This window comes from Xiphophorus couchianus, chromosome 15 (assembly GCF_001444195.1).
Source record: "Xiphophorus couchianus chromosome 15, X_couchianus-1.0, whole genome shotgun sequence".
Taxonomy (NCBI): Eukaryota; Metazoa; Chordata; class Actinopteri; order Cyprinodontiformes; family Poeciliidae; genus Xiphophorus; species Xiphophorus couchianus.
Window position 1 is genome coordinate 14407167 of NC_040242.1, and position 27921 is coordinate 14435087.

A 27921-nucleotide genomic window follows, 5' to 3' on the forward strand; every position below is an offset into this window, starting at 1 on the left:
CAGCATTGCTAAGTACGGGAAGGTCTCATAGCTCAGGGCTGCACCTGCTCAGGTGTTATGTGCACAGACGAGTGAGGCCACATTCCTTCTTCCGAACACGGAAACCTGTTGGCGTAAATCATTGATTTTTTTTTACAGGTAGACTGAGCAGTGGGAGCTAATCTCTCCGGGACAAACCGCTCTTTATTTTTTATTTTTTGGGGGAAATGGTTATTCGTCTCTGCTGATTTCTTTCAATCTTCAGGGGAGAAGTTGTCCAAGGACAGGTGTCTCACCCGGGAAAAAACCCGCTGGTTTCTCCGGAAAACATGACCTCTCCGGACCAAGATGTGGACTAAGCTCATTTTTGTTGCCCTTTCTCTTCTGCGCTGCGCAGGTAAGGCTGCGCGGATAACAACGGGAGATACTAACTAACTGTTATTTTAGGTCTGTTGGTTTCGGCGTTTTTTTTTTTTGTTTCCATAAAAAAAATCTCTAGATTGAAAGGAAAAACTTACTTTAGACATATTTCACACAAAGTCTGTTTCTACAAACCCTAATGTTTGTAGAAACAGACTTACACCCCGAAATAAATCTTATCGTGATTTACCAAGTATCAGTTCTGTTTTTATAGTTTTAATGTTTGCTTAAATTAAATTGACATTTATAAGAGTATGCTTTATGCACGGTTATTACAGTTAACGATAAATCAGAATAGAAGTAGTTAACAGATTTTATGCATCTGGCAGCATGCCCCTCAATGCAACTTGAGCAAATAAAACGCTCGGATCATTCATTAGTCCCTCGTGCTTTTACTAGTTCCTTTGTTTTAGTTAGTCATGTCTTCTGTTTAAATAGAAACAAATTATATATATATATTTATATATATTTATTACCACTTTAAATGCTGATTATTTGTCCAATCAGATGGCCTGCATACTTTTTTTTTTCCAACCAAGAAAATGTTCAATGCTCAGAATAAGAACTATTTTATGATGGAACTGCAGATTCTCTCATGAACTTAATAGATCTGGAAATGTTGAGAAAAGACTTAATAGTTCAAGTCAGTCAACCAAACATTTTATATTTTATACATTTTATATATCAGAAGATCTGGAGGTTTTCAACGTCACAGATGAGAGAAACTGCTTTGGGCAACAAAAAAGAGAAATACTGTATGTTAGGATTTGGGGTTGTTTGTTTTTGGTTTTGTCATTTTCTGTACTCAGTTTTTTCCATTAGTTTTGTTTTGTTCCATTTCCAGTTCAGTTCTTCCTTAGTGAGTCTAACTTATTTCTTGTTTCTAGTTATTCTTTGTCTCTACAGTTTATTTATGTTTTTTTAGTTGTTCTTCAGTGTTAGATTTATTTCTCAAGTCCCTTGTGTGTTCTCCTTTACCCTCTGTACCACCTTCTCTCACCCTCTACTCAGTTTGCCTCCTGATCCCTTCACCCACACCTGCAACCCCTTTAGCAATCAGCCCAGTTCCTTTATCAACCTCCCAGTATTTAAGCACTTCATTGTCAGTCAGTACCAGCCGTTTCGCCTCGTCACTTCTCCCTGGTTTCTCCGCTATCTCCTTGTGTCGCCTGGTTGGCTTTATTTTTGATTATTTGTGTTACTCTGACATCTCTCTCTTTTTCTTTTTTATAAGTTTATTTCTTTATTTTTACATTAACTCTACACAGAACATTATGCCTGCTGCATTTGGGTTCACATTTAAAACACATGACAAAATGTTAAAACTGCTCTGCATACAAAAGAACACTATAATACAAACATACTTTTGACTGTCTTAGACTACTTATCTTTTTTTTACTACATTAAAGCAGGAATTAAATTCATATACAATGACTTCATGTCGGACATGGAAGAATTCATTACATTATCACCCTTCCTGTTTTAGATTCACAATATAAAATAAGTGATTGCATAATTATTCACCACCTTCAAGTCGGTATCTAATAGATGCACCTTTTCCTGCAATTGCAGCACTGAGTCTGTGTGGTGAGGTCTCAGTCAGACTTTCACATCTGGGCACTGCAATTTTACTCCATTATTCCTGATAAACGGTTCCAGCTATGGCAGTTTGCACGGGGATCAGCTGTGAACCTTTTCAAGTACTGTCACAGATTATCTATCAGATTAATGTCTGGGCTTTGACTTGGCTGCAAACCATTTCGCTGTATCTTTAGTTGGATGCGTTGGGTCATAAAATAATGCTTTGTCTGATAGCAAAAAGGCTCCATTTTGTTCTCACCAGATCAAAGAACTTTCTTCCACTTGACCGTGGAGCCGCCAACATGTCTTTTGGCAAACTCTACTCAAATTGTTTTCTTCAACAGTTGCTTTCTCTTTGCCACTCTCCCATAAAACTTTGACCGGACAACAGCTATATGCGGAGTCTCTCCCATCTCAGCTGCTGAAGCTTTTAACTATTTCAGTGTAGTCATAGGTGTCCTCTCTCCCTGGTCTCTTTCATGCACAATCACTCCATTTGTGAGAACAGCCTGATTTAGGCAGATTTACACATGCGCCATGCTCCTTCCATTTCTTGATTGTGGTTTTAACTGACCTCCGGGAGATATTCAGTGCCCTTAAATTTTTTCTAATATCCATCTCCTGACTTATACTTTCCAATATCCTTTTCTTTGATTTACTTGCGGTTTTCTTTTGTCTCAACATTGTAATGGTAGGTAGGAGCACTGAGTACAGAATATGCCTTAGTGTCTTGGCAGATTACAGCAGAAGGTTTCACTTTGTTTCACAGGAAAAGTGTGGAGGTTATTAGCAATGTAAAATAATGTAAAAGCCCCCTCAGGCATTATGTGCTATGTGACTTTATATGGAGTCGTGCTTTGCGTCTTTAGCAATCTGAACGTTTTAATCTGCTTCCTTTTAGTCTCCTCCTCTCCTCCCAAACCGATTAATGTCAGCTTCTCTTCCGTGAACCTGAGGAATGTTCTGCACTGGTTTCCAGGAAATGGCACACCAGAAGGCACACTCTTTACTGTGCAATATGCCATGTAAGTTCATACTCAGTAAATGTACAATCAATAAACTGTGCGTGAATGTGTCCTTGAAAAGTAGCCTGTTTTCTGCTCAAGTGTTTCAAAGCTATGAGTTTCAGTTTTTGTTTTGCCCCTTGCGTGGACCTGTGTCTCTCACAGCTACGGAAACCCCAGGGAGGTCAGAAAAGGAAAACGGGAGCACTGGAGAGCAGTGGACCAGTGCACCAAGATCATACGGACTTGGTGCGATCTGAGTGCTGAGACGCGGGATGAGGAAGAAAGATACTACGCCAGAGTTCGCGCATTGGGAAGAAATTCATCTTCAAAATGGACTGAGACAAACAAAAGATTTGATCCAAAGTCAGAGAGTAAGTAAAACATACCGACTTGAGTAGTTTTTGTTGTGTCATTTGCAACAGGTATTTTAACCCAACTTTGCACATTTGCAAGGCTAGGCTTAATGATTTTTAGATGATATATATATTAAAAAAAAACATCTGTGTGTTTAGCAATTTTAGGCCCTCCACTGGTTTCTGTGGAAATAGAGAACAACAGTGCAGTTGTCACTATAAATGGGCCGGTGAGGTATTCACCAAACAACCACACCCCAGCGCTTACCATGAAAACGATCTACCATCGCATGTCTTACAACCTCTCCATCTTCAGCACCCACCGCAATCAAGTGGTGAGTAAAAATATTAAATATGGTAAGAAGAAAGTGAGGATGGCTGCACCACAGGATTATGCACAACTGTTCAGTTATGTCTTACAAGTTTGTAAAAAGATTATCTCAACATTCGAAACTCTTTCATGCTCAAGCGTATGCACAAAATAGTACTGGAGAAAAGAATAAATATAGATTTCATTTGCTTTTAACTCCTTTTAAACGTATCTGGTGATCAAACTAAATTTAGCAGGAGACAAACCTAGTGAATACAAAGCCTGCTTCCAGATGTGTTTCAATTCATTTAAGAAGGGGAAAACCATATCCTGGGGAATCTGCCCCAGTGGGAAAAAGGAGTTGCCTTCTGACCTCAAGTTCAGAAACTAATCCTGATGAAATTTTCTGGTAGAGCTCAGAATTTTTGTTCCTCTATGACAAGTCGTCCATGTCCTGCAGCAGCAGAGCAGCTCCAAATTACATATTTAACTGTTGGTATAATGTTCCTTTTCTGAAATAGTGTGTTAGTTTTACACCAGATGTAACTAGACATACACTCGACAGAAAGTTCCACTTTAATCTTGTCAGTCCACTGAATATTTTCCCAAAATCCTTGGGAATTTTTGGAATGGTGTAAGATAGATATTTTTGTTGTTTTTGATCATCAGTAGATTTTGTCTAGGATCTGTCCCACTAATGTGAATATTACCAGTTATTGACTTTGACTAAGCTCTGCTGGATTGGATAGCTTTTTCCTCCTGAATAAATGGAAGAATCATCTAAATAAAGTATTCTGTATTTACTCAGATTTTGTTTATTCAAGGTTTTCATAATCTGAAACATCAAATTCAGAAAACCAAAGTAAAACACGAGAAATTTGTATGGTAGCAATTACGGTTTTTAGTACAGTAGGTAAAACAAAGAAGCAGCATCTGAATTAGTACTTTGTCTTATTCAAAATTTTCAGGGACGTTGTGACTAATATTTTGTAGCACCAGCTTATCTATGCACCTTTGCTTTGCAGCTTCATTTTCCAGTGGAGAACAGCCTGTTCAAATATCACATGATGGACTACAATACAGAATATTGCTTCTCTGCCAAATCAAGATTCCTCTCCATACCACTGCAGTCCATGTCCTCTGTTTGGCACTGCATAACCACACCTCAAGGTACAACCTTGTGACAAACGTGTTTGTGAAATGCATTCTTTTGATTTGGAAAAGGCCGATTGGAAAGAATGCTGCTGAACTAGATATAAAAACTGAAAAACAAAATCATTCATTTTGTTTTTCATGGCAGAACATCTGGTTTAATTCAGCTGAATGAAAATGCTTTCTAGATCAACTTCGTAGTCTGTATAGTGATATAGAGCATGAACATTTTAATCTCATTTTGACTGGATGAATACAGGCCAAGGCCAAGAAAGAAAGAAAGATTTCTTGCTCTTTGGCAAAAACTGCAAAGTATTTGCTGTTTTATGTTTATGGAAACTGCAAATACTTTGGAATCCTGCAAGAAAATGGTGATCAGGAACAGGTTACACAGTTTATTAGCAACCAAATAGATTCTGAAGAACAAACCGAATGGAAAGATTCAAACTGGTGTCATAGCCTCCCCACATTAAAAAAAAAGGCACCACAGAAATGAAGACAGTATCCTGAGAGTGTGTTCTAATCAGAAGGATGCAGGCTAACGACCATTGACCTTCAGAATCACCATTAAGGTATAAGAATGGAAAAAGTAGGGCTTAATCTGTCTAACTTGCGCTTGTGGTGATCAGATAAGGATTCATGATCAAAAGATTGAAATCCTGGCCACAAGTGCTTGAAATGAGCCTACTCCCCTGGGTGGCCAGTCTCTGCCTTAAATACAGAGTAAGGCTCTCCATCACCTAGATAAGCCAAGTCACTGCTCCTCTGCATTGACAGTCTCCTGTTGAGGTGGTTCAAGATGCTTACTCCATCTGTCCCTTTGGGAGTATTCCTGGTACATTCTATTGGGAGGAGACCATATGGTAGAACCAGATCATTTTGGAGAGATGACATACCCTTCTGACCTTGGAAGGCCTTTCAATCCCTGTAAATGATAAATGACTTATTGGTTTTCGGTGGAAAGAGGGATGTCTGGGTTTCCTTCATGCACCTCTTACCCTTGAAACACAGTCTTGGACTAGTGGAAGAGAAAGATTGGATGAATGTATAAAATTGTGGATCTACTTTACATTTTATTGACTCTGATCAATTTCTTCCCGCAGACCCTATTATTATGCAGCTGCAGCGAGTGGTTGTGGGGATTGTTGTTCCATCGCTTTGCATCTGTATAATTGTGTTGGTCAGTTACCTTCTCTACAACTACCTGAGTGGGAAGGAACAGACAAGCCCACCTATATTGGTAATTTGAATACATATTCATGTGCACAAAGGCATTTACACAATTAACTTGCTTGTACAATTTTGTCATGCCATGTCTTATTCTTCTCTCTCTAGAATCAACTATCCTTTCACCCATGTCCCGTTGTGTTCCTCCCTGATCATGCCACCCTGCAGCTAACCAGTATTATTCCCAATAAGCCACCTCCTGGGATGCAACCCTTCATTCCATACCCTTCACTGCGTCCCCCGAATCCATATGCACCTCAGAGGTCAGATGTACAACAAGAACCTGAAGAACCCATGAATAATTTATCAGATGACTATGCCGCTGTCATCACTAAAAAAGTTAGTGGAGAGAACACAAGACAGAGGGAGTCTGAGGAAGGAGTTGCTGTGAATAACTTGAAGGATGAGCACCAGAAAAATGCAGATTGTCACGAGAAGAAAGATGTTAAAATTAAAGATGATAGTTCTTCTAGTGGGTACAAGCCTCAAGCTGAAACATTCGGGCAGTCACCTACGCAGACAGAGGTTAGTGCTTTATTGCAGCGTTTGCCATGCTCCCCAGGGCCCCCTGTTTTACCATCACAAACTCAGGCACCAACCCAATCTAATCAGAGATCATTTAGTGATAAGCAAACTATAGATAACAATACAGAGTCCTCAGCTTTGTGGTTTACCAAAAACCTACAAACTGGTACATTTAACGTCCATCTAAACCTACCATTGTTGAAGGAGGAAGGAAAGAGGGAAGAGATAAAGGGAGGTGAGCAGAAACAAAATCAGTGTGAGAATGTTCCTCTTCTTTCTGAGTATGCCTCTCAGGTCATCCCAACCATGCCCACTGTCCACTCACAACGGTCTGACTGCTTGTCAGATGAGTACGGTGCTCTGATTCAAGCGAAGGAAGCAGAGGCAGGTCATTTTAAGAGGGTGATGTGTAGTAACTGGAATCCTGAGGACATGCAAGAAATGCTGCCCATGCCAGGGATGACCTTTAACGTCAACGAAAGGTTGGGTGGCATGCAGCCTTCAGACAGCGGCAAAGAGGACAATATAGGAGGAACATTTGAGGGGATGTATATGACAAGGAATCACCTGAAGTTGGAAAATGTGCTTCTCAGACAAACAAGTGACGAAGAGGCTGGCTCACAGATAGAGGAAGAGGAAGCAAATGGGATTTGGTCATCTCAAATGATGACTAGAAGAAATTAATGACTGCCAGTTTTACTCTGATCTACAAGCATCATGTCATCATATTACAGTAATGTACTCCATTATGTATTGAGTCCAGCTAATGTAAATCTTTTTTTTTCTATAAATAGCTCAAATCACAATGAGGTGTTTACATTTATTGGATTTTTGTGTAGCTAAAAGGTGCTGGTGACATCACTTCTTTGTCATTTTGTACCTTTGCACTCTTGGTTCTTTCGTGTTCCACTTTTGTGGCTGTATAATGCCGCCATATACTTTGACATGTTTCTTATGAAATACATTTGTAGTGGCCAGGGGAAATTTTGCACCTGCAACTACAACCAACAGTTAGAGTTGTTTTCTTTATTTCTATTCTACCATAGTGCACTGTAAGGAAATAACTATTTTTAATTGATTCCAACAAATCATATCTGCCAGCTCATGCACAATACATTTTGGTTTTAATAGGTGTCATCTTAGTATTTCATAAAAATGATTTAACCTAAATTGGTTTTAGAACCAAAGCCCCCCCAAAATAAATGACAATAGGATATAACACAAAAAATTCAGAAAATAAAGTGAGGTTTGAGTGTTTTGTCACCATCCCCATAAGTCTTGAAAACAACTGGCTACAAAGAAAAATAAACTGATCTATAGGTTAAGTGACAAATTGGTTTATTTCTGGCTATAAAATGAAAGCATTAAGGTACACAATGGCAAAGAGGTGAATTGACCTGAAGCTGCAGATAGTCAACAAGCAAACAATTTGAAAGTAATGAGGACAGCGCTTCACCTCTACCCTAACCCTTGACCCTAAGTTCATCAGATGTAGCAACAGAAAGCTTTAGGTGTATTATTCATGCCTTTTTCTTTTTGTGGTGTATTTGAGTGACTCCGTTGCAACGTGACATAAAGCCCAGGGAGTGCCACTTTTAAGTTTAGGATCTTGTTTTTTATTTCTTAAATGATGCCATTTTTATGAGAAACCCTTTTAGAAAGTGCAAATGATGATTGGCTTAAACATTTGCAGACGTAAAGCAATATAAGTTGTCAGTAGGAGACAACTTGACAAGTTGTCAGTAGGAGACAAGAAACAAAAGCAGGAGCAACTGCTGTTTCTGTTAACAATTAGAAAAATAACAAGCAATCTGAAACAAATCAGATCTCTCACAAGCTCTGTCATTTTATGGAAAACTGACTTTACGTAGGAGTAGTGTCAAATATGTGGTACTTTATTGTATCATTTTTGTGTACGGCAACATCTTAAAGGATTTTCCCGGATAATTCTGTGGTTGTTTTACTAGCTATACCAGCTCATTTTATATAACTGTGCACATCTTTATGCCGTGTACAGGTTTCAGTAACAGAAATACTTGGTTTAGTTGCAGAGTTTAATCATTTGATTCCAGTTAAAGCACTTGAAACTCCATATGTGATTACTGAATATATATTTTTTGTCTATTGTTGGTAAATTTAGTGGAATATCTATGAAATTCATTCCTTATGTATTTATACTGGTTTTAAATCATTTCTGATGATCAGAGGAAAACATCAGAGGAAAAATAATTATGCATGTTAATTATTTCTAGAGGAATATATAGCACTTTATTACTAAATATATCTTATGTTTACTCATGAAGTAATGTGTGGCACTATGTGCCAACTTTTCTTTCCTCATTATATAATTTTTTACTTTCTTTTCTTACAAAGCCAACAGGTTCTTCTTATCAGCATTAATTGTGCTGCTATCTTGATTTTCTGGTTTAGGCCAAAACTTGTTCGGTTTTTTTAGAAGTAAGATATGCCTGTGAAGGTTTGTTTTTTTTCTGTGTCACTGCAAGTTGCCAGACTTCTTTACTTGACACAGATACTTCCTCATTCCATCACCATAAGTAGTCCTAACTAAAGTAGTATGATTACATACAACACTGTAAATACTTTCATCTGGTGCCTACCTCCAACTAATGTTCCGGGTGTAAATACTTTCAGTTTCCTTTTTTTGAGCTGTAATAGAGAAGATAACTTAAAAGTAGTTGTTTTTTACTCAAATATAAATGAAGGAAATCTTTATTTAATTGTATTATTGTTTCTGATTGTGTGCCTTTTTTAATGAAGCTTTTAAAATCTTTATACAAAAAATACAGCATTTTTTTTCTTGGTCCTTCTATGAGAATAGGATATCAGGGAGGTTCCAAGTGCTCTGCCATCATTTTTGAACTTTTATGCCAATTCTGATTCCCAGTTGGTTCATTTACTTTCTGTTTTCTGTATTTACAGAGTTAAGGATGATAAATTACAGGCTTTGTTTGCAAACTCTGGGCATTAAATGAGGTCACAGTTTTACATTGATATGAATTTTTACATTGATATGTATTTGTATTGAGAGAAATGACAGAATAAAAAAAAATAAACTGAATGTATTGCATACTTTTGTTGTCAGTTTCTATTAAGTGAGGGTGACTTTTTTCCTAACCTGGCTCATATTTTTTTATAAACAATCTTCTGCTATAACTGTATGATTAATAGTATTGTGCAGTGTTCACTTTCTTATATGATTGTTTTGTTTATGATAAGACTCAATCTGTTTTTTCAATTGTATGTCAAAGAACATACAAATTAGTTTTTAAAAATATTGTTAAATTCTTGCTGTTACTTGTTACATCAAAATATTGCCATATCCCATGAAAGACAATATTTTTTATACCTATGATCGCCCCGCACTTTAAGTGGCAAAATTAAGAGTTGGGACATACAGTACTGTACATCCCCTAGCAGGCATCGCAGTTTCTCTTTCTATTTGTTTCCACATTGAGCATCTAACTAGTAAATTAACAACAGATAACATAAGCTGAATTTGAAGATTATTGTGTGAATTTAAAACGTGCCCTATTTCTGATAAAGTAGGCCAGGGCCAGTCCAAGGCAAAGCAAACTAAGCAGCTGCTTCAAACCCCAGAGAAACTAAGAGGGGCCCCCTCAATGGAGCTGATTTTTTTTTTTTTAGTAATAATTTCTATGTCATTATAATATCAAAAACACACAATTTCACTATGAACTGATTTGTTTTTACAATAATATATATTTGATAAGGTATGTAGAAATTATTATTTTATTGATAAAAAGAGAACAAATAAATTGCTGTTGGGGCCCCCTGGTGGCAGCGGTAGGTACCGCACGCTTCGCCGGTACCTTGAGCTGCGTGCGATGTGCAGAGCTGTTGTAGGTTCTGGTAGGGAGGTTGGAAAAAACAACTGGACCAGTTTTTAAAGGATGTTTTTATCACTTTTTTTTCCTCTCCCATATTTGTCAATATCACACAACAACACCAATTCATGCACATGCAAGGCGAAATTGCATATTAGACAATGACATAACATTCTAGAATCATTTTTAAAATATAGTATAAAAAAAAGCAACTTATATATTCACTTTTTTGACGTTATGTTTTATAGCAACATTGATAACAGTTGATTGAATAATCTTTACAGAAAACAATCTTCATACTCAGATTTAACCGCTAGGTGACGCTGTGGGCTTTTACCAGCCGCTCCCCTCCCCCTCCGCCCCCTCTCCATCCAACATGGCTGCTCCGCATCATCATCACTGGGCGGGACCGCGGTGGGTCGAGCTTCGCGCTGCCAGCAGCTGAGCACTTCCGCCGGGGGTCAGGTTTCGCCTCTCTCCGTCATTCGGCATTTAAATTGGGCTGCAGGACATCAGCTGCTGCCCCACTCCGCTTTGCTGCGTGATAGAAAAAAAAATAACGCCTAGCGCCAGCAGAAACATTTGGCTTTTAATTTATTTTTTTTGCCTCGGAAGCAGCAGAATTACCTGCAGACCCTGAAGAGGTTCGGGTTGTTTTGGAGCAGAAGAGCTGCAGAAGCTGAACAATAACGGTGGATGCACACTGACAGACAGCCACATCATTTCTGGGACTAACTATTGGATCAGACTGAATAGCGGTAACGGTGCGCTGTGCCAGAGTAGAATAAATACGTTTTTCCAAGTGGAGTTTGTTTACTGATGCAGATTAGTAAACAACAACAACAAAAACAAACTCATTCAAAGCAGTGTTGGGTAGCATTAGTGGCCTGGAGCTGGAAGGACCAATGAGACCGATCAGGGAGCGCGTTTGAATTGTAATAAATAGATAAGCTGTGTAATTGATTTTAGTTGTAGCACAAAATGAAATAACCTCCAGATTATTTCATCAACTTTATTCAGTGCAGGTTAAACGTTGACATTTAATTTGCTTGATCACTTTGTGACATAAATTAACTTTGCATAATATTTTTGTTAGTATTGGTTTTGTCCATTTTTTTTTTTTTAGATTTTTCTATACAAAAAACCAGATCTGTCTTTTTTATTTTTGGTCATATATTCAAAAACATCTCCCTACGCTTCATGTCTGAACCTGCATGTTAGGAAAAAGCTGAACACGCTGACCTATCCCGCTGATCTTCAAGTTATTTTTTTAATTATTTTTGGCTTTCCCCCCTCCACCCTCACCCTAAAAGTTTGTGAATTAGTCCAACAGTAGGAAAACTGCAGCAATGTTCAGCTGGCTTGGAACCGATGACCGGAGGAAGAAGGAGCCAGAAGTTTTTCAGACGGTCAGTGATGGACTGAAAAAACTCTACAAGACCAAACTCCTGCCGCTGGAGGAGAGCTACAAGTTCCATGAGTTTCACTCTCCGGCACTGGAGGATGCTGACTTTGACAACAAACCCATGGTCCTGCTGGTGGGGCAGTACTCCACTGGAAAGACGAGCTTCATACGGTGAGACTATACAGCCACACTCTTGTTAGACTTTGTTAGGTTGAAAGATGAAATGCACATGGCAGGAGAAACCAGAAAGATAAAAACAGGGAGAGGCTGACACGCCCAAGCAGACTCTTGTGCACAAACCACACTGGTAAAAATCACAAATGAAACATAGAACAATTAAAATAGCACAAAGGGCCTGTGGTGAACCTCTGTAGACTATATGTACTCTATAAAAAAGTTTATTTAACACGTACACGCCCACAAACAAATGTGTTGCATCTGGAAGCATCACTGCATGGTACAACATTCTTTCCTTGCATCTTATCTTTATGCTAATGTACCGTGCAGAAAATAGCTTCTGATAAAAACGTAGCTCCTTATGTAGAACAACTGTGATCAAATGTTTTGGGATAAAATGCCCGATACGCATGCTATATCAGGGTTTTCAGTTCATTTTGCAGTTTCTGATCTACTGATCACAGATCAGATCCAACAAGGAGAATCTCTGATTGGTCGTTTTTCAGTCAGTCAAATACTGAGGCTTGCAGCATCCAGAGATCTCATTGGGTTTTAAAGTTTCTGCTTGACATCATGGCTATGAGAGGTAGACCTGGTTTTCATGGAGATGCAGAAAGTGTTTGGTGATGTTTACCACCTCATCCAGTCCTTGGTGTTATGGAGGAAAATGTATGCAAACCCTATTGTCTTTTTTCCTTTGCAAATGTATATTTGAATGTATATTATCAACACATATTTCATCCAACAACTTTTACAATTTCAGTGCATAACTATGTTTATTTTTTTGCTGTATTTTAACAGGAAGTGTTGATTTAGGACATATTTTTTTTCTTTTGAGAAAAAGAAATAATTTTTTGAGATACACTAACATATTAAATCCAAATATTAAACCATTCCTGTTTTTGTTGAAGTTTTCTCATCAAGGTTTTTTAGATATGTTATGCTATTAAGGTTATGGCATTCTTCATGAGCGATGATTAATTTAGAGCCAAAATTCAAAGTAGGTCATGTTAGATGTTAGTTTTTTGTTCCGATTGCGTTTTCTGTGGTCTATGAAAGCACATGACCTGGACTACCCCTGGAATGAATGTGTAATGCTGAGCAATATTAGCAGCACGGTGTTGAGCCTCTTTTAAGCCGAGGAGCTTCTGCACACACACTTGCACAGAGACTCGCTAGCAGAGACCGCTGTGGGTAATTAGCGAGTTCAGGCTTTGAAAGCCAGAGAGATGATGCTGTTAGTGACTTCCTGCTACAACACATGGAGACATCCCTGCTCTCTCATCTTCCTCATAAAGGTCTAATTCTCTCTCTCTCTATCCCCCTCGGTCTCTGATGGCTGCTGCCCCGGTCAGCTGCCTGACCCCACACCACCAGCATTTTAACAACACAATGCAGAATGTACAAACTGCTTAGTAATGTGTGGTCTAAGCTCTTCCTCCGGCAACTCTTGCATACTTTGCAAAGCAACATTCCTTGCAAAACGAGGCATTGATGTACCTCCTTGTTCTGCAGCTCATAGATAAGCCCAGTGAATCTCATCATTAGGCTGAATTATTGATTTAGCCTCGCACGGTGTCAAAGAGCAAGTAATCTCCTGCGTGTTTGTGTGATTAAACGCGGCTTCTTTTTTTTTTCCTTTAAACCTCACGATGTTTGATTTATTTGCAGATTTTATGAAACATGCTGCTGTGAGTCTTCAAATAAATTTGTAGTCCAAGTGCAGAATTCAAGCTGAGGTGATCTGGAATGACGTGAATGTTATAACTGCACACACATGCTGTACTTGTGTGAAGTTATAGATCATGCATCATCCTTGTAGTTGAGCCATGGATCTGTGTATATGTTGCACAATTTTCTCACAGAAAGGAGGATTCACGCTACTCAGGCACATATACGTAGAGATAGCTCTACCAGGCACCTCTGGCAAGCTGTGTGTTTAGTGAAATAATCTTATGGAAATATTCCACAGATCCCAGTTTACACTTGAAACATGTAACCCTTCAACTTCCAATTGACAGAATCTTTCCTCAAGGTCTGCTAATGCTAGTAGAATTGTGAAAAGTACCTTAAAATTTCTCCACGAGTTTAAAAGGTGACGTTTAAAAAAACCCAACAACAATTCAGTATTTAGTCTTAAACACATGACATGTTTAAGTATTTTATGCAATTTTAAACCTTGGCTGTCACAACTTTTTATACCCTGCAACACTTTTAGAATTGCCTTTTAATTCAGTGGGAAGGGAACACATGATGCCGCAAATAAAAAGGTAACCAGATGCCAGATGAGCCAGTCTCCATTGATTTTTATTTTTGTCCTTTTTTATGTTAATGCACCTCTGCTTTCACGTGCCTTGTAGACTACACAATAGCACCGCTGCTGCAAAATTGATGCAACTATGAGCCATATGTTATAGCAATGGCATAATATTACTTAATTCAATTCTTCACTCTGCATCGACAAAGATTCATTCATTTTGGTTTGCTTGAGACAGAAACTGAAGGTGACGCTGACCGCCTGCCCTACTTATTGGTTAGTTTTGCTAGTAATTATCGGACAACTTGGGGCGCTAACAGAATATTTAAATTATATTAGCAGACTGCTAGTTGATCTTTAAATAAGGAAAAAGTAAAATGTCAAAACAAGATCATGTTGTCACAGCTAAACTGACCAACCCTGTCCTGATGCAGCAGAACTCTGTGAATTTCACAGCCATGATTCCAATTAGGGGTGGGCAATACGGATGCAATGTTTTATCATAATATTTTGTGGTGCTCTTCCAAGAATGATTAAAGTGACAATTAGAACTGTGTATTGCTTCTTTTTTGGCACCTTGTATAGCTGTGACTGTGTGTCACAACAATTGGGAATTTTGAAACATCATTTACGAAAATGTATCATGACAATGATAATTAAAAATTCTTAATATGATAATAAATGTAACCCAATAAATAGCAAAGGATAATATAAATGCCCACTCCTAATCCCAATATACAAACACTATTCAGGGTGAAATCAAAACACTCGTGCTTTAAAGATGTGATGGGATTTGATGTTACATTCATCCTCTTTGTCACATTTAGACCCACTTAACTCACATTTTAAAATATGTCAATGCACATAGAAAGATAGGAGCAGTGTGGCCTCAGCTTTAGTCTTTGTGTTATCCATAGGCTAAGTGAAATTTGAAATGCATTTGGCAAAACACCAAATACCAAATGCATTGGTGCATGAAGGAGAAATAAACTTGCCTTGCCTTGTCCCACACAACTGTTCTTTGTTCTTTCTGGTAGCATTTTCTTGGAAGCCTAGTTCCACTTAATGGAAAACCTGTTCATATACGGCTGATTTAGTTTAACAAATTGTTGGGTTGTTTGAAGAAATCCCTCATCTCGTTTAGTTTTAACACCGAGACCTTCAATTTCACCTGCAGCTACCTGCTGGAGCAGGATTTTCCCGGAATGCGGATTGGCCCAGAGCCCACCACGGATTCTTTCATCGCGGTGATGCACGGCGACACCGAAGGAGTCATCCCCGGGAACGCTTTGGTGGTCGACCCCAAGAAGCCCTTCAGGAAGCTGAACGCGTTTGGAAACGCTTTCCTGAACAGGTAGACGCTGCGGTTCAGCGAACACACGTACACATTCAGTGAGGTTGCTGATTAACACGGTGCAAGTGTTGCCTGACATCTTAGGAGGAGTGTTCAGGGGAAGCAAAATGATACTTAGAGGTAAAGGTAGAATGAAAGACTGCAGCAGCTAAGAGAGAACAAGTGAGAATCCACACCAGTGCTCCACATTCCTGTGTGATTGAATTTCCCTCCTCTTATGGCTCAGACTTTTTTTTTAGACTCTTTTAAATGGGTTCCTGTGTGAGCCACTGCACTGTCATCCTTTTGAAAAACTCTATACTCTTTTTTTTTTTTTTTATTTCGCAGATATGCCGTCGCAGATATTTTACTGCTGAAAAAGAGAATAATGAGTTAGAATTAGAGGGGGTTGCTGTGGGGATGACCCCTAATGTGTTCATATTTATTCAGCTGAGCAAACAGAGAGACGAGTAAGAGGAGAAAGGAGAGGTAGAGGTGTCCCAGTGTGGGACAGTATTTGTTATAAGAACACTTTACACTTCTGTCCTGATTTGGTCTAACGTCGCTGCCTTCTCCTCTCTCTCTGTGGCCGTGTGCGTGTGTAGGTTTGTGTGCGCCCAGCTACCTAACCCTGTGCTGGAAAGCATTAGTGTGATTGACACGCCAGGAATTCTGTCTGGAGAAAAACAGAGAATAAGTCGGGGTAAGACACACACTTGTCATTCTCGTGCTTTTAAATATTCCTCTGTTTATGTTGCTGTGTGTGTGTGTGTGTTAGTTTTTTTGGACCCACTCAGCTGCAGGCTCACGGTCCCACTGATCTCTGAAACCCAGTGTCAGCATTTCCTTTGGACACTCTTGTCTCTTTGTTTATTTTAGCTGTTGCTTTCAGGAGGATTATGCCTCATTCATTTCAAAGAGCAGGAAGCGGAGACAAAAAAGATGAGCTTCGAATTCACTCTTGGCACACGCGCACATGCATACTTTTTTACTCTGCAGCCCTGTAACAAATTGATGTGATTTAATGCCTTTTTCTTCCCCCAAGTACTTCCTAAATAGCAAACAGAGATGCAGATGAAAACACAATCACACATACTGAGTTTGTCTTGGGTTAAATGCTTAAACATAGTAAACCACAGCTGCTCCGTTGCTCATTACACATGACTCCGTTGCCACATGTGTGCCACGGCAACGCCTTTTCACTTGACCGTCCAGCACAGGCAGAAATCCTTTAATCACCAATAAAAACAAGCTGTTACATGTGGTTTAGGTTTGGATCTTAAGTCATCGTGAACAGAAAACCCGACCTGAGAACCCTAATGCTGCATTTAGGAGGAGGGAAATTAAAGGTCTCGAATGACAGATTTTCACGTTTCTGGTAAAACTGTGAACAGAAACCCTGGAATAAATAAATTTTTAGGGGGAATTTGTGACACCAAGATGCCACTTTACGTTGTGAATAATTTTTCCCTAGCTCATAAAAACACACATCCACTTTAGTTGAATGCCTCGTTTTCTCGTTTTTCCCACATTCCCACTCCCACTACAATTGCTTGTATTCCCTGAGCAATTGAAAGAGTTTTGTTACTAATTAAAAGTTCCTCAATATAGAGGTAAAATACCACTTTGTGTTGTGGTATTTATTGAAGAAATGAATATGTGTAGATAGATTTTTTTTTTAAATAAATATGGAGGATGCTATTTATAAAAAAAAATAAAAAATCTAGAAGATTATTTCGGTATTTTCCAGCATTACCAGAGAAAAAAAATTACACTATGCGGTTTATATCAGACGTTAATAAAATATGTTAGATTTTCAATCTAACTGTTCACAGTTTGAATGATTTTACATTAAAAATAGTTTCTTGTCTGAACAGAGAGAAACAATCCTTAAACAGAACGCAGTAGATCATTAGTCTGTGAAGTTTTAGCTCTGTGACTTTCGAAGCAAACGTTTGTGAAACCTTGAGCCTGACACAAATTATTAAAAAAATTAATTTACCATTGAACTACAAGCTGTCTAATTGTAATCTTTTGAGTTATTTTACATGACCAAGACTTAGTCGGAGCATGTCGAACTTGTATTGAACTTTGTGGAAAAGTGAAGCTATCCACGGAATGGTGGACAAGCTAGTCAGATAAACGCTGGATCGATGCCACAGCAGCTGATCTGGCGAATCAGCTGATTGTGAGTCTGTCGGAATAATTTTCAAACACATGTAAGACCTGGAAGCAGAAGAACATACCATCTGTGTTGCCATTGCACAACTAAGAGAAAGGAGTTCACTACATTCTTCGTGGAGGCAGAGCGGATTTGGAAGATCGATGCAACTGGAAGGCTTATAAAGTCAAACTCCACACAGGAACAGATGGTGTTACTGTACGTAACTGTGCAACATAGAACCCTTGTAGGTGATTGATGCCTTTAATGTCAACATTATTAAATGAAAACCAAAAGAAAATCTGAGAACATTTTTAAATGAACTCAACCTTTCCTCTGCATTCTGATCTGAATGAACTTGGAAGTGAACAGACGGCAAAGTGAGAGGATATTGTGGAGCAAAGCGCTCCACAATACGGGCAAAAATGTGTGTTTGTGTGAGGCATGGTTGACATTCCCTAAGCCCTGTAACGGCCTCACCATGCCAACCAGCAACATTTACAAACGAGCACGGACTCAAACAGATCAATAAAATACTTTCACGGCCTCGCCTCCTTTAAATCATTTTTTTTTTTTAGAGGAACTTTATTTTTTCTTTGCTTACCGCTGTTGCCCTTTGTGATTTTATTTATTTATTTATTTAATTTTTTTTCTCTTACAAGAAGCTTGATTTTGTTAGTTTCAGAATGAAAGGATGGGTTCATCCTAAGCTGCTCTTGTTCTGCTTTGGTTTCCGTTGAACCGTCATAGCGATGCACGTATTTCATACACTTGCCTTTCGAAACACATCATAAAGACGAGATGGATACATTTTCTTACACAGTTAATTCCCAAGCAGTGAGTACTGCAGATTATAGCTGATTACTTCATAGCCGGGGTGGGGTTAGATGCTTCGATTTGGAGTTTTCTCAAAACGCAAATGTGGAAAGGAGTTTTTCATCTGTTATTATCTCCAGCTCTTCTCTTGAGAAACGACTTTGACTGAGTGATTAGTGAATACGAACAGAGCGTTATTTAGGTGTGGTATAGCAGTTGATTTAACACAGCCCTGTGTCAGCTCATTTTTATGGCTTTTTTTTTTTTTTGCTCATTTTTTCCAGAAAATACAATTGAGTCAGCACAGATGTGTTTTGTTCTCGTTTTGTAGTCCCTTCCCGCCATCTGAGTCAATTTAATTATTATTCATCATGTATGAGTTTAGTAATTTCACATCTGTATACAACTGTATGCTCTTTTTTTTTTGTCGACATCCTTTCTTTTTCCACTTTTCATTCATTGTGTTATCAGATTTCACCTTTATCTGTTTGTGTGTCTAGATGAGGGGTTGTCAGGATATAGCTCTCTGCGTAGATGTCCTTATGGAGGTATAGTAGATTATGTGCTAAATCTCAAGAGTCGGCCAGCTGCAAAAATCTCTTGATTTTTGAAAAGCGTATGAGTTCATACATGTTCTTCACCGGTTTTGTCGCACAATATTGGGGGGAAAAATTGTCTTTGAGTTATTTTTGTGTAAGATTTCTTTGCTGTTCAGGAAAATCACTGTGTGTAATTTTATACATTGTAGATGTATAATGAAAAAGAGATCGTCTAGATTTTGTTTTTCTCTCCCCACAGTCCCCATCTTGTAAGTTTTACTGTACAAGACACAGTAAAACTTACTGTATCGAATCACTTACTTTTAAGAACAAATTTGATTTAATGATCTCCCATATTTAATGTAAAGGTTTTAATGTAGTTTTGGTCTACACTTTTTAGCTACATGGCTTTCCACAAGGTTTACAATTCCGCAATTACACTTAGCAAAGCAGTGTATTTCAATAATGAATCAAATAGTTCTTTCCAGTTCTATTCTGGCCTTTAATAGCCTGATTTTAGAGTTTAAATGCATCATTTTCAGGTAAAATGTTAGCTGTGTAAATAAACTCACCGAAGCATCGCTACAGATTTGGTTTTCTGTATTTGTGGTTTAGCGGGCTGAGGAACATTGAACCCTTTCAAAGTTAAAAACTGACTTTACAATGTCTTAACAATTCCCCCCCCCCCCCCCCAGTGTGTGAGAAGTTTCCAGGGTGAAGAACAATAAATTCTTATATGTTGCTCTATCTTGTTTTCTCAAGCAGCAGCTCAATGCAGGTTCCTGGTGACACTGCAGCTAACCTTCTGCTAACTCCGAAAGAACGACAAGTCTGTTAAAACCATATCAGATTTAATGTTTTCATGTGTGTTGAAGACCTTAACTCTATCAACACTAGTTAGTTAATCATTCATAGCTGTTACACATTTTTAAAAAAAAGTCCCTTTGGTAAAGGACAAGTATTGATTTTGCACCAAAATCTAATTCAAAATAGGAGAAAAAATTTGTTTTGTTTAGATGCGCACAAAACTTCTAGATTCGTATGTTATTGTTTTTATCTTGGCGAAAGCGTTTCAAAAATTTGCTTTTAAAAAGTTAATATCTGCTGGCCTCCTGCTGGTTGCTGTGGCTTATTATAATTTATGGTGTAACTCATTAACCTGTAATGTACTAATTGTCCTTATGTGCTGAGTGGAAATGTCACCTCACTAATATTTCATCCTAATGTTCTTTGTTTTATTCTGGTATAATTCCTTCAGGTAAGCCTCATGTTTGTCCTTTGGTGGCACACAAGGCCAAACATCAATGATGATTTTCTCACTGATTGATTTACAGTAAAGGACAGTGGTGGTGGTTTTCATCAAGTGAGGATTCATATCTTCCTCTTTTATTTTAATTTTAAAACCTAAAACAGGTAATTTTTTATGCAAAAAAGCTCCATTGGTGTGTAATGTTGAGAGCTCGACCTTCAAGAAGAAACAACATTCTTCTCTGTCAACGTGTTTTAATAAAGTTCTTGTTTCTTTTGGCTCTGCATTAATCTGCGGTCATTGTAGTTTCTGGAGAATATTGTGCCATCATCACCTGAAGTTTCCATTTTTTTCCTCATATCACGTTGAGAGTTGAGAACTGGACTTGCTGTGCTTGTTTGAAGGACAAGCAGTAGTTTGAATTTATGCTTGGGTTTTTTTTTCTTCTCGTTTTAGGCTATGACTTTGCTGCTGTCCTTGAGTGGTTTGCAGAGCGTGTGGACAGGATCATATTGCTGTTCGATGCCCACAAACTGGACATCTCTGACGAGTTCTCGGAAGTGATAAAGGCCTTAAAGAACCATGAAGACAAGATCAGGTACTGCAAGGCTTCTAACTCCCAGATCGTAATTTCGAATTTATAAAAGTTTCCTACGCTCTCTGGAAAAGAATGGCATTTGCTTTGCCACGTCCAGACAAGTATGAAAAATTGGGTGTTTTTTGTCCAGACTTTTTTTTCATCTTTTTTTTTTTTTCAATGAAACAAATCTGGTGCTTAATAAATAAAGCAATTGACAATAACTTCCCTCGCTTTGTCTTTCATTTGCAAATTTGTAGCTTTATTTTAACATTTTATCTACCCACATTTCCATCTTTGACTGAATAAATGACACCCATACAAATGGAAAAAGTAGAGCGAGTTTTTCTACCTGTTTAGTCTCTAGAAAACTTCTAATTCAGGTTGACTAAGTAGCACAAACTGTTATTTTCTGGAAGTTTAAAGGTATCTACATCGACAAAGTGTTCATTAAAGGTGTTGCATTTAGTCTAGGATCCTAATTTCCTTGACAGGATCAAGAGTAACAAATTTTGAAATAAAGCTCATGTAAATTTATCCAGAGGCAAAATGCTCTATTTTAAAAAAAGAAAAAAACAGTGATCAATTTTAGCCTTGCATTGTTGTGATATTTGTGGAATCTGGATACTATTTAAGGAAGTTTCAAATATAGAAACAAATATGGAGTTTAGTCTGAAATCTGGAACCCAGTTGATGTATATTTTGTTGTGGCGCAAAAATAATTAATCGTTTTTATTGTTAATCACATTGTTTCAAGGAACTCATTAGCTCTGTTTTCTGTTGTTTTCTCCAGAGTCGTCCTGAACAAGGCGGACCAGATCGAGACCCAGCAGTTGATGAGAGTGTACGGTGCCTTGATGTGGTCACTGGGAAAAATAGTCAACACACCCGAGGTACAAAGATGGGGCAAATTCACATTACGCAGTTGTTTGGCATTTTGGCATTGTGGTGAAAGAAAATAAACGTTTGATGCTGTATGGAGTGAAAATCATTTGAAATGAAGATACAGGTCCAGATTATTCACACAACACATCATTATGGAGAGCAGTGCGGGATAACACTACCTGCGCTTCACTGCAAAAACACAAAATCATAAGTATATCTGGTCTAGTTTCTTAGTATTCTTGAAATAAAACAAAACTAATTTACAAGTACCTTTTCAGCAAGATACATGAGTTTGTTTTCAGTCAACAATTCTTTAGCTACAAGTGAAATGATCTGCCAGTGGGAGAAGATATTTTTGCTTTAAAATACGAGAACAATGTCTCGTTCCACTGACAGATTATTTAAGTTATAACAAGTACTTTTTCATTAATATTAAGGTGTTGCTAACTTCAAACAATCTCCTGAAAAGTTGCTGAAAAGTTACTTGTAAGTTAGTTTTATCTTTTTTTAGGTATACAAAGATATTTACAATAGAAACTAGATCAAAAATACTAAGATTTAGTGTTTTTGGAGTGTTGTGGTTTATGTATGGCTATATATTGTTAGTTCTCTTCTTCCCTCTTGATGTTTTTACACTAACTTGTGGTGGTATGTTACATAAAATCCTAGCAGGAAACATTGGAGTTTGTGTTTGTGACAAAATTTGAAAAAATTTGAATACTTTTGCTTCATTTTTTTAGTGCAAACCTCCTTTGATTTCTTCCCGCTTTTCTCATTTGCAGGTGATCCGCGTCTACATCGGCTCATTTTGGTCTCACCCGCTGCTGATCCCTGATAACAGGAAGCTTTTTGAAGCAGAGGAGAAGGATTTATTTAAGGATATCCAGTCTTTACCCAGAAATGCGGCACTTAGAAAACTCAATGATTTGATCAAGAGAGCAAGACTTGCCAAGGTAAGGCTCTAGCTGGAAAGGCTCCATAGATACAGCAGAGATCTGGAACATTTTCTCCCAAACCCCGTGACCCAGAGCTGGATTAACAGGACCGCTAATGACGTGGCTGAATGTCAGCATCACGCGCATGTGTTTCCTATTTGTTCCCCCCATCCCTCCCACGGCTGTTAACCTTGACAGGGAGCACTTATCACTGTCGCAAAACCGATCGTGTGGGACAAACATCATTTTTCAGCTGTGAGTGAATTATCTCCCGTTTCCTCTCTGAACAGGAAGTCAGGTAGGAACCTCACGTCGTAGTTTGAGGAAGGGTGTACGCTCGGACACACAGATTTATCGGAGTTGATGGAAGTTTTCCTGTTCGACGGCTGATGGGTGTGTTTGAGTGTTTCAAGGACGTGAGGCGGACGCAGGAAAACGCACATGCATCAACACGGCAACCCAACAAATATTATGGATTTTTTTCCGGAATTTTCTTTTGCTAGATTAATTTTCTAAATATTTTTTTTCCCCTTTTCAGCCTCTAAAATCTGATGCAATACTTTGTCTAATGATAAAAACAAACCGGGAAGATTTGTTGGATGACTAAACTAGTTTCAGGAATGTTGAGTGCAACACCAAGCTGTGATTCCAACAAAATAACAAATTGTACATTACAAAGGTTTGAAGTCATAACTAAAAGATGGGAGGTAAGAACATACCAAATAGCAGCAGATGCATGCAAAAACTTTATTCATTCTTTTATAGTAATGTTGTCTATTTTTATGACTTGCTATGATCAAACCTGGCTGGATGAAGATGGTAAATGATGTGGCACTTTGTTCTAAAATTATAGATTTTTATTATTCATGGGCAGATGCTGCCAGAGGCTTCATATCTACATTTAAGATGTTTTGAACTTGCTGAACTTTCCGATGCTTTACTCGCAACTGGTTGTTTTTATGTCAGTAAAGTGCAGGTAAATAATAAAATAATTAATATGGTGTAGCTGAGATAGTTGGAACATCGTCAAAAAAGTTTATTTAAAGTGTTTTCATGTGTGTAATTCTGATGATCTCAAGCAAATGAAAACCAAATATTCAGATTCATCTAAAATCTGAATGTTACATCAAATAAAAAATCTGTTTTTTTTTAATTATACAATCGTTTTGTTGTAGTCCACACCATCATGAAGGGTATGCGAAAAAAGTCCCTAGCTAAAGAAACTGACTGTTAACTTAGTGGAAAGTTGAGTAGAAGGAAAAAGTGTGGTTAAAAATTATGCCAAAGCAACAGGGAGGAAATAATTTGGATTGTTACTCAATGGTTCATGATCTTTTTTTTCTTATGAAACTATATGTTTTATGCTATTTGGAAATCAATGTGGCAGAGTCTGGAGGGAGAGTGAATCCAGGCTGCTTGAAGTCTAATGTGAAGTTTCCACAGTCGGTGATGATTTGGGGAGCCACGTCATCTGCTGATTCTGGTTCTGGCCCTGAACCTCTTTTGGACCTTCCTGCTCAGGTTTTGGGACTGATATTGGAACCTCATTATTCAGGATCAAGTTTCCACTTTAAAAGCTATCTGTGAATAATTTTTGTTTGTTTTCTATCTCAACTTGTGTGAACTCAAATCAGCGTCTAATTGCGAGACGTTAAATGCTGACCTGTCAGAAATATCCCTGTGAAAATGCTGATGCTTCATCCTCCGTTCACAGGTCCACGCCTACATCATCAGCTCTCTGAAGAAAGAGATGCCATCTGTGTTCGGGAAGGAGAACAAGAAGAAAGAGCTGATTGCCAGTCTGGGAGACATTTACAAGCGCATCGAGAGAGAACATCAGATCTCACCTGGAGATTTCCCTAACCTGAAGAAGATGCAGGTAAACAGAAAAGCAAGTGAATGCTTCAGATTTATAGATGGGGTTATAGATGACGTCATGATCTCATGTTGATTTTGTTTTACAGGACCAGCTCCAAGGTCAGGACCTCACCAAGTTTCAGCCTCTCAAACCCAAACTTCTGGAGGCAGTTGATGACATGCTGGCCACCGACATTGCTAGCTTGATGGTGTTGGTTCGCCAAGAGGAAACCCAAAAGCCCAACGCAGTGGTGAAGGGCGGGGCATTCGACGGCACTCTGGACGGTCCGTTTGGGCACGGATACGGGGAGGGAGCCGGCGAAGGCATCGACGAGGCAGAGTGGGTGGTTGCCCGCGACAAACCTGCGTACGACGAGATTTTCTACACCCTCTCCCCCGTCAACGGAAAGGTGACTGGAGCCAATGCGAAGAAGGAGATGGTGAAGTCAAAATTGCCCAACACAGTGCTGGGAAAGATCTGGAAGCTGGCAGATATCGATAAGGATGGGATGCTGGATGACGAGGAGTTTGCTTTGGCTAATCACCTGATTAAGGTGAAACTGGAGGGACATGAGCTGCCCTCAGAGCTGCCTGCACACCTGGTGCCTCCTTCCAAGAGGAAAATACCCGAGTAAAAAAAGGAGAATAGATTCATGCCCAGAGAAAACTGTAACTGGAGGACTTCAACATAAAAATGTACAAAAAAAACAAGACATCAGTCGTCCAGTTCTGTTGTTTCTGTCATTCCAATGTCTTCAAAGCATTACAACTTCCATCAAATTGAAACTACTTAATATAAACCGATTTTTGAACATTCGTACAATTTGACAAAATTGCCGCTTTTGTTGAATTTAGCCTGCAAATATTTGAACAGTCCCAGAAAGCTTTTATTAGAGCCTAACAAAACAGTTAAAACAGTAGAATAAAAGTAGGCGTCAAATATGTAGGTGCAGTCAATAGATAATAAAATACAACATAAGCACTGGGATACAGAAAGTGTAACAAAGGGAAAATGCTTCATTTACTCCTTTTTCCTTAGCAATATTATAACAAAGTGAATTCCAGTATTTCACAGCACTTGTTCTGTCTGGTACTGTGTTAATTTGAGTTTTCCAGGCATGAATAAATTTTCTGGTCTATGTTTAAGGGTGACATAAAAATTAAAAAGGTTTCCTGTAAGGCGGAAGAATACCCAAAAGCAACGATGGCTATCACTTCAATTTGCTGCAGCACCTGGATTAGCTTTTTTGTTGAATAATCAAAATTTGAATTAGAGAATATGAATTTAGTTATTTTTCTTTCTTTTTGTGATTTGTAAGCTGTTTTGAATCTCATTAACATGTTCTGATACTGTGACACTAATAACAATCTACATTACGTTTTGTTTGGACAGAGACTGAATATTGAATGTGCAGATGCTTGTTATTCCTCCGTAGATTTGTCTTGGCCATTGTATGTATGTATGTATGTATGTATGTATCTGTTTGAAAACGCATATCAGTGTTAACATTTGCATTTTTATTTTACATCTCACAAGCTACTGACTTGGGAAATTTTCCAGTGAATGATTACAAAAATGGTCCAATAACATCCTGAGTGAAGCTAGTATTTATCATTTTGTACAAAGTGTATTTCAAACCATTTAAAAATATCTCATGCCAGCAGACTTTACTTTCTGAATCGTGTATCTCGCTGAAAGAAACATACATTACAGTATTTCTAACATTAGCATAAGCGACGTTTATAGCTTCTCATAGTTTCTAATTGGTCAGTAATGAAATGAAATGACCATATTAGATTCAATTCCATTTTAGCCAGAAATCCTTAAAAGTTGTAAGAAGAGTAAAGGGGTTACATAATAACTCAAAGTAAATATTCCCACTTCTCTGCTTCTCGGTGTTCTTCATACCCATTTGCAGTTTTAAATCTCAAGTTATCGTCATTCTAGCTTTCTTCAAATCTTTATCCAAATCAAGTCTGGACTTTGGCTGAGGTATTCCAAAACATTATTATATTACTACAGCTCAGAAGAAACAAGTTGATGAAATTAAAAGATGGCGCTAGCCCTTAATCTGCAAAGGAAAGGAACTATGAACAATTTTTGCCTCAACTGTGCAAACAAAGCATAACAGCATTCCATCAACTTATTGTTGGAAAGGTTTGGACCTGATTGGCTGTGCAGTTTTTCTTTTCTTTTTTTTTTTTTAGTCCTGATTTCTTAATTAATCATGCTACCAAGATAACAGCATGTTGCTTCCTGAGATGTTTGTGCTGCAACTACAGAAATACTCTATTAATCTACTAGTGACTGGTTTTATGAAGAAACTCTAACCACATCATTTACACTATAGTTTCAGATGGCTGGAAAGTAATCAGCAGCATGCTTTTCTCATTACATCCCTGTATGTCATCAGATAAATGCATTCATTTGAATATGGGAAAAGTGTTTGTTGAATGTGGATTGCAAAACCCTTCAGTGGTTTTCATGTGTCTGTGGGTTGCAACATGAAATAAGTGGCGTCACTGGTGTTTTCAGTGTGTTTTCTGTTTGTCGGATGATGATGCATTGCTTCAGTGTGTACCTCACTGCTTTTCTGTCTTCAGAAAAAGTTTGAACATGGAATAAAAATCATCTTCAACTGCTTCACCTGTGACTTTTTCTTAAATAAAATACAAAAATAATCACACTTTTAAAAGAGGTTTTATCTCTTAAGTCTTGTGCTGCGTTTAATGTACTGCATGAGGCAAAACTCATATGGGAACGACATAACTCTATGTTAAGACTAGTGGAGTACCTAGTTTTGAGGTTTAATTTCACTCAAGGTAAGAGTATACCTCGAACTTTTAGAGTTAAGGTTTGGGTTTAAAGTTGGAAACTCAAACCATCCAAAGGAATGCTCGTCATTCCTTTGCAACTCCTCTTAGCAACAGCACAGCTGTTAGCAATGGAAAAGCTAACAGCAAATTGCTTTCTATCCTATGCCTCTAAACAAAGAGTAAACTTACAAGTAGAGATTAAAAAGTGTGTCATTGTTGACTGGGATGAAAAATGTCAAGAGTGCAAAGAAAAGTTTATTCCTGCAGCTTTCACAATGTTTTATGGTTGTAGCCACGCCGAATCTTAACTTGTATTTTGGGAGCTTTGTTTAATTTTTCAAACTTGAATCCCTGAAATTCTGCCTGACAAATACAATAGTGAGAAATTAAAGGATATTTGTTTGGCAACTGGAGATAATTGTAGAGTTTATCCAACAGACCTAATCCAATAATGTTGTATTTTGAACAGCAAAGTCACAGCACCTCCCCAATA

The 27921-nt window shown here is 38.1% G+C and overlaps 2 protein-coding genes across 2 annotated transcripts; both read left to right on the plus strand.

Moving 5' to 3' along the window:
- The first annotated feature begins 32 nt into the window (after positions 1 to 32).
- Positions 33 to 9644, plus strand: il20ra (interleukin 20 receptor, alpha). The gene is made up of 7 exons (XM_028040692.1): positions 33 to 376; positions 2882 to 3005; positions 3150 to 3358; positions 3500 to 3675; positions 4676 to 4820; positions 5906 to 6042; positions 6138 to 9644. The coding sequence occupies exons 1-7, from the start codon at positions 328 to 330 to the stop codon at positions 7236 to 7238; spliced, it is 1941 nt and encodes a 646-aa protein (XP_027896493.1). The 5' UTR covers positions 33 to 327; the 3' UTR covers positions 7239 to 9644.
- Positions 9645 to 10805: 1161 nt separating this feature from the next.
- On the plus strand, positions 10806 to 27258 carry ehd3 (EH-domain containing 3). Its single transcript, XM_028040371.1, has 8 exons — positions 10806 to 11996; positions 15437 to 15613; positions 16198 to 16295; positions 20814 to 20955; positions 21728 to 21827; positions 22602 to 22772; positions 24469 to 24633; positions 24719 to 27258. Exons 1-8 carry the CDS (start codon positions 11770 to 11772, stop codon positions 25244 to 25246), a joined length of 1608 nt encoding a protein of 535 aa, XP_027896172.1. The 5' UTR covers positions 10806 to 11769; the 3' UTR covers positions 25247 to 27258.
- Positions 27259 to 27921: the final 663 nt, after the last annotated feature.

What these genes read in the sequence shown, in the direction of transcription:
- il20ra (XM_028040692.1), top strand. Translation starts at nt 328, where the DNA reads ATGTGGACTAAGCTCATTTTTGTTGCCCTTTCTCTTCTGCGCTGCGCA. An exon ending in GCACCCACCGCAATCAAGTG is followed by an intron (nt 3,676 to 4,675) that starts GTGAGTAAAAAT and finishes TTTGCTTTGCAG; the next exon opens with CTTCATTTTCCAGTGGAGAA. An exon ending in AGACAAGCCCACCTATATTG is followed by an intron (nt 6,043 to 6,137) that starts GTAATTTGAATA and finishes TTCTCTCTCTAG; the next exon opens with AATCAACTATCCTTTCACCC.
- ehd3 (XM_028040371.1), top strand. Translation starts at nt 11,770, where the DNA reads ATGTTCAGCTGGCTTGGAACCGATGACCGGAGGAAGAAGGAGCCAGAA. An exon ending in GGAAAGACGAGCTTCATACG is followed by an intron (nt 11,997 to 15,436) that starts GTGAGACTATAC and finishes TTTCACCTGCAG; the next exon opens with CTACCTGCTGGAGCAGGATT. An exon ending in GGAAACGCTTTCCTGAACAG is followed by an intron (nt 15,614 to 16,197) that starts GTAGACGCTGCG and finishes GTGCGTGTGTAG; the next exon opens with GTTTGTGTGCGCCCAGCTAC.